This window comes from Cebus imitator, unplaced genomic scaffold (genome assembly GCF_001604975.1).
Source record: "Cebus imitator isolate Cc_AM_T3 unplaced genomic scaffold, Cebus_imitator-1.0 Scaffold21, whole genome shotgun sequence".
Lineage (NCBI taxonomy): Eukaryota > Metazoa > Chordata > Mammalia > Primates > Cebidae > Cebus > Cebus imitator.
Window position 1 is genome coordinate 8,260,049 of NW_016107336.1, and position 4,678 is coordinate 8,264,726.

A 4,678-nucleotide genomic window follows, 5' to 3' on the forward strand; every position below is an offset into this window, starting at 1 on the left:
AAAAAAAAAAAAAAAAAAAAAAAAAGAAGGCATTCTTGTAACATAAACATTTCCCCATAAACAAATAAATGGATTTCATAAAGAGATACTTGTTTTTATCCTTTCCCCATTTCTTCTTATGAATGATGGAGAGCAAGTAAGAATAGTCTAACAATCTTTTTTGTTTTTTGAGACGGAGTCTCACTCTGTTGCACAGGCAAGAGTGCAGTAATGTAATCTTCGTTCACTGTAACCTCTGCCTGCTGAGTTGGAGTGATTCTCCTGCCTCAGACTCCTGTGTAGCTGGGATTACAGGGGTGCGCCACCACGCTAGGCTAATTTTTGTATTTTTAGTAGAGACAGGGTTTCCATGTTAGCCAGGCTGGTTTTTGAACTCATGATTAAGGTGATACGCCCGCCGCAGCCTCTGAATGCGTTGGGATTATAGGCATGAGCCACCGCTCCCGGCCTAGTCTAACAATCTTTTAAGGCAAATTCATCTTCTCTGTGTCCAAATATAACATTTACCACAATAATTTCTGGTTGTGTTCCGTGTTTTCTTCTATAATAGCAATAAGGAAGGAAACCGGTTATGTTCTATTGCAAAGACATAAAACTACAGTTTACTAAACTATAGTAAGGTATTGAGAAATTTTACTTTAGCTTTGCCACTTTTTATTACAAAGAAAAAACAAATGCAACTGAAAACAGATTTTATGGGCAACAAATTGATACACACGATTGTTTTAAGCAGCAAGAATGCTTCAGATGGGCCGGGCACAGTGGTTTATACCTGTAATCCCAGCGCTTTGGGAGGTCCGGGGGCGAATCAGCCTGGTCAACATGGCGAAACCCTGTTTCTCTCTCTCTCTTTTTTTTTTTTTAAAGATGGGGTTTCCCCATGATGGCCAGGCTGGTCTTGAACTCCTGACCTCAGGTGACCCACCCACCTCGGCCTACCAAAGTGCTAGCATTATAGGCGTGAGCCACCGCGCCGGTCTCTATAAAAAATACAAAAAAAGGCAGGGGGCGGCGGCTCATGCCTGTAATCCCAGCGCTTTGGGAGGATGAGGAGGGCAAATCAATAGGTCAGCAGTTCAAGACCAGTCTGGCCAACATAGTGAAACCCCATCTCTACTAAAAATACAAAAAATTAGCCCGGGTGTGGTGGTGTGCGCCTGTAACCCCAGCTACTTAGGAGGCTAAGGCAGGAGAACCGCGTGAACCCGGGAGGTGGAGGTTGCAGTGAGCCAAGATCGAGCTATTGCACTCCAGACCTGGCAACAGTGTGAGACTCCGTCTTAAAAAAAAAAAAAAAAAAAAACGCACACATACACACAAAATTAGCCAGGCACGGAGGAGGCAGAAGTTGCACTGAGCCAAGATCGCACCACTGCACTCCAGCCCAGCGACAGAGCAAAACTCAAAAAAAAAAAAAAAAAGCTTCAGATAAATGTTCTTTTCTGTTCCAAAGAGTTCTACTATTCATGTAGAAAATTTCAGCTTTACTGAAGAGAAATACAGCTGATATCTAAGAATCATGTGACAGCTGACAAGAGGAAGAGCAGAGGGAAGACGGTGGAAGGAACAGGTTATGCAAAGGAACAGTGGTAGGAAGGAGCCCCTGATGCCTCGTAATAAATTAAAGGTGGCCGGTGTGGACCCACCTAAAGGGAGAATGGAAAGAAAAGATAAGGCTCGATCCTGCTGGGTTCCATAGACCACATTACCACTTGCTTTCAAAAGATTTCCCAGTCATCATCAGATATGATCATTTTGATCACTCAACAGCAGTGCCGATTTTCCAACTTCTGTTTTTCGATTCAATAAAAGTAGGTCATCTGAATTCTAAGAATTTAACTTCTAGTCATTTGAGTGGTAAGAATTTAAGTTCTTTACAAGGACGCCAATGAGATACCTTTTACTTACAATGGTTAAAAAACAAAGCAAAGTAAGACAAAACAAAGCCCATAAACATTCTAATCATTCGGATTTTTCCTACACTGGTTCTACTGCAGAAAATGTTCCTCCTCATCTGTGGCTGAAACAGGACACAGGAGCTCAACATCACTGTAAAGCGAATTATAATTTAAATCTCAAAAGATGCTGTGTTTTTTTCACTAATAGATTTATGGTACTTTAACTGCTTAAAAGAAACTCAATGAAATGGAAAGCTGCGTACCGTGTCCTAGTTCTATCCGCACATACTCACAAAAAGCTGCCCTTTGACTTTCCACTTCGAACCCATATTGCTCAATTCTGAAATAATTCTTTTCCAGTCAACACCAAACTTTTAGAAGACAATTTACTGGACACGCACACACACACACGCCCCCCTCAATGCCATGCTTGGTATCGAGGACTGTGCCCAGCAGGTTAAACTACCCCCAAGGGCTCTCAACAGGAAAACCGCAAAAGCCAGAAAAGATAAACAGAAAGCGCTTCACAGTCTAATTACAGGCACTGTGGACGATAATGCAGAGTAGAGCCGGGAGAAGGGAGGAAAGCGCCACGGAAGATGAGTGGAAGAGGTTCAAGTGGCTGCCCTGGGTCTCCGACGCATTTCCTGGGCCCGCTTAACAGGCTGGGTGGCCGCAGGTCGTGGGATCCCGACGCGGTGAGCCGTGGGGCCGAGGGGCCGCCCGGCGGAAGGGCGGAGGGTAACGCCCCCCTTCCCCAGGCGGAGAGGGAAGGAACTAGAGGTGTAGAAACCGCCTCGTACTGAACAGCCAAGCCGAAGAGAAGCAGCTCCGCGGCCTCCCAAGCCCGGGCCCGACCCCGCTCCCCAGCCCGGGCTCGCCTCACCCCCGCGGCCAGGCACTCACCAGCTGCAAGCCCTTGAGAACGCGCCGGAGCCAGGGGAGTCGGCCCAGGAAGAAGTAGGCAGCGAGGCCGCTCCGGGGCCCTGTGGCGGAGCCCGGGTCCTCCTCCGTAGTGGGGCTGTACACCGCTCCGTTCTCCATCGCCGAGGGCCGGGGAGCGCAGCAGCCACAGCAACCTCACCGCCCACTTCGCGGACTCCACAAGAGCCCGGGAGCGCGGAGGGGCCGTCACTTCCTGGGCCTCCTCCCCGGCTTCCGTCCGACTCCGCCCCGCCCTCGCCGCGCCCCGCCCCCTCCCTCCGCTGACTTGCCTGTTAGCTCTTGGGCTTCTTCCGACGTTCGTCCAAGAACTGAGTTCATTCTGTGAGCCTTTGATGGATTTCTCACCTCCCTCCATATTTCATCCTCCTGACATTCATTCATTCATTCATTGCTCAATGTTTTTTAATACTTTAAGCGTGCAGGGAACCCCGTTCTAGGTGCTAGGGTGACGGCCAAGAAAGGATCCCGAGGAACAGACGATAAACAAGAAAACAGATTAATAACAATTTCCGATAGTGATAAGTGACGTGAAAATAGCTGATGTGAAAATATGACATGAAAATAGTGGATTCAGCACTTCTGGCGGCTTGGTAAATTTATTTTTTAAAAAAAAAGGAAGAAGAAAGAAAGGGATGGATAGTCGAGTGCTCTACTTAAATGGCCACTGCGAGGTATCAGCTGTATTTCTCTGCAGTAAAGCTAAAATTTTCTACATGAATAGTAGAACTCTTTAAAACAGAAAAAAATGTTCATCTGAAGCTTTTTTTTTTTTTTTTTAAGTCTTACTCTGTCGCCCAGGCTGGAGTGCAGTGGTCAGGAAAGTCCTCTCTGAGGACCATGATCTTTGAGTTGAATGAGACGCAAAGTAGGAGAAGCCAGGCTTGGAAAGATCTGGGGAGAACCTTTCATGCAAGTGCAAATGTTCGGAGGACCAAATGAGTTTGGCTGAATCTGAAGCCCAAAAGCCTGTGTGGCTAGGAATAAGTACGGGAGGAAAGGAGATGAAGTTGGAGATGTAGGCAAAGGCCAGATAATAATAAAGGCCTTGCAGACAAGGGACGAATTCAGCTTTCATTTTAAGTACAATGAGTTGCCTGTAAGGATTTCCAGGATTGCTCCCTCCCACGTCTCTCCAAATTCCATTTAGGCTCACTTTTCTGTTGGGCACCAGCCCCAGCCCTGTACGTGGGTGCCCTTAGTCCTAGAGGTGACGAGGGATTGAGAAAAGGAAATAGAGACAGAGACACAAGGGTAGAATTCACAGCGTTGGTCCCCAGCTCTGGGCTCCAAACACTTTTATTATGTGTGTAATCTCATTGATCTTACAGACATGAAAGGGAGGGTAAAGGGGTAGGTAAGGTAGTGGGAGAGAGCACTTGTGATCCTTTTAAGACATGCTAAACTAGTGCTCTGAGTTTATCACCAATTGCTATCGGGTTGCTGCGGCATCAGAAGTATAGTGGCCAGGGAGCCACTGGGTCTGCCACACTCAATGCATCAAGGGCTTTTATCTCCCTAGCACTGAGGACATAGAGCAGTTAAAATCACTCCATATTCTGAGAACCTAGACAGAGCCTGAGGCCTTCCGTGATCTCTGCCCTGCAAGGCTTTTCTCCTCCTTGCCAGCTCCCATCTGCAAAGACCCTCCTGGATCTTGTGAGCAGAGGTCGACTCCCTTCTCAGAGATCTCTGCACAGGCCCTCTTTACAAGACCCTGATGCAGTCTCCATGTTGAGAAGGCACTCTTGGGACCAGAGCAGTATTCCCTGCTCTGCAGCCACTCTGAGGTGTTCCCCGGTGTACCTGCGCTCTCGGTTGGTCTTTACCTTAGGCCT

At 47.4% G+C, this 4,678-nt stretch overlaps 1 protein-coding gene across 1 annotated transcript in view; it reads right to left on the bottom strand.

The window, feature by feature from the left end:
• The window catches only part of CMTM6 (CKLF like MARVEL transmembrane domain containing 6), a 20,623-nt gene extending 17,562 nt beyond the window's left edge, over nucleotides 1-3,061 (bottom strand). Inside the window, exon 1 of the mRNA XM_017521680.2 lies at nucleotides 2,805-3,061. Coding sequence (XP_017377169.1) covers nucleotides 2,805-2,942 — 138 coding nt within the window. The 5' untranslated portion in view covers nucleotides 2,943-3,061. The remainder of the gene's footprint in view (nucleotides 1-2,804) is intronic.
• Nucleotides 3,062-4,678: the final 1,617 nt, after the last annotated feature.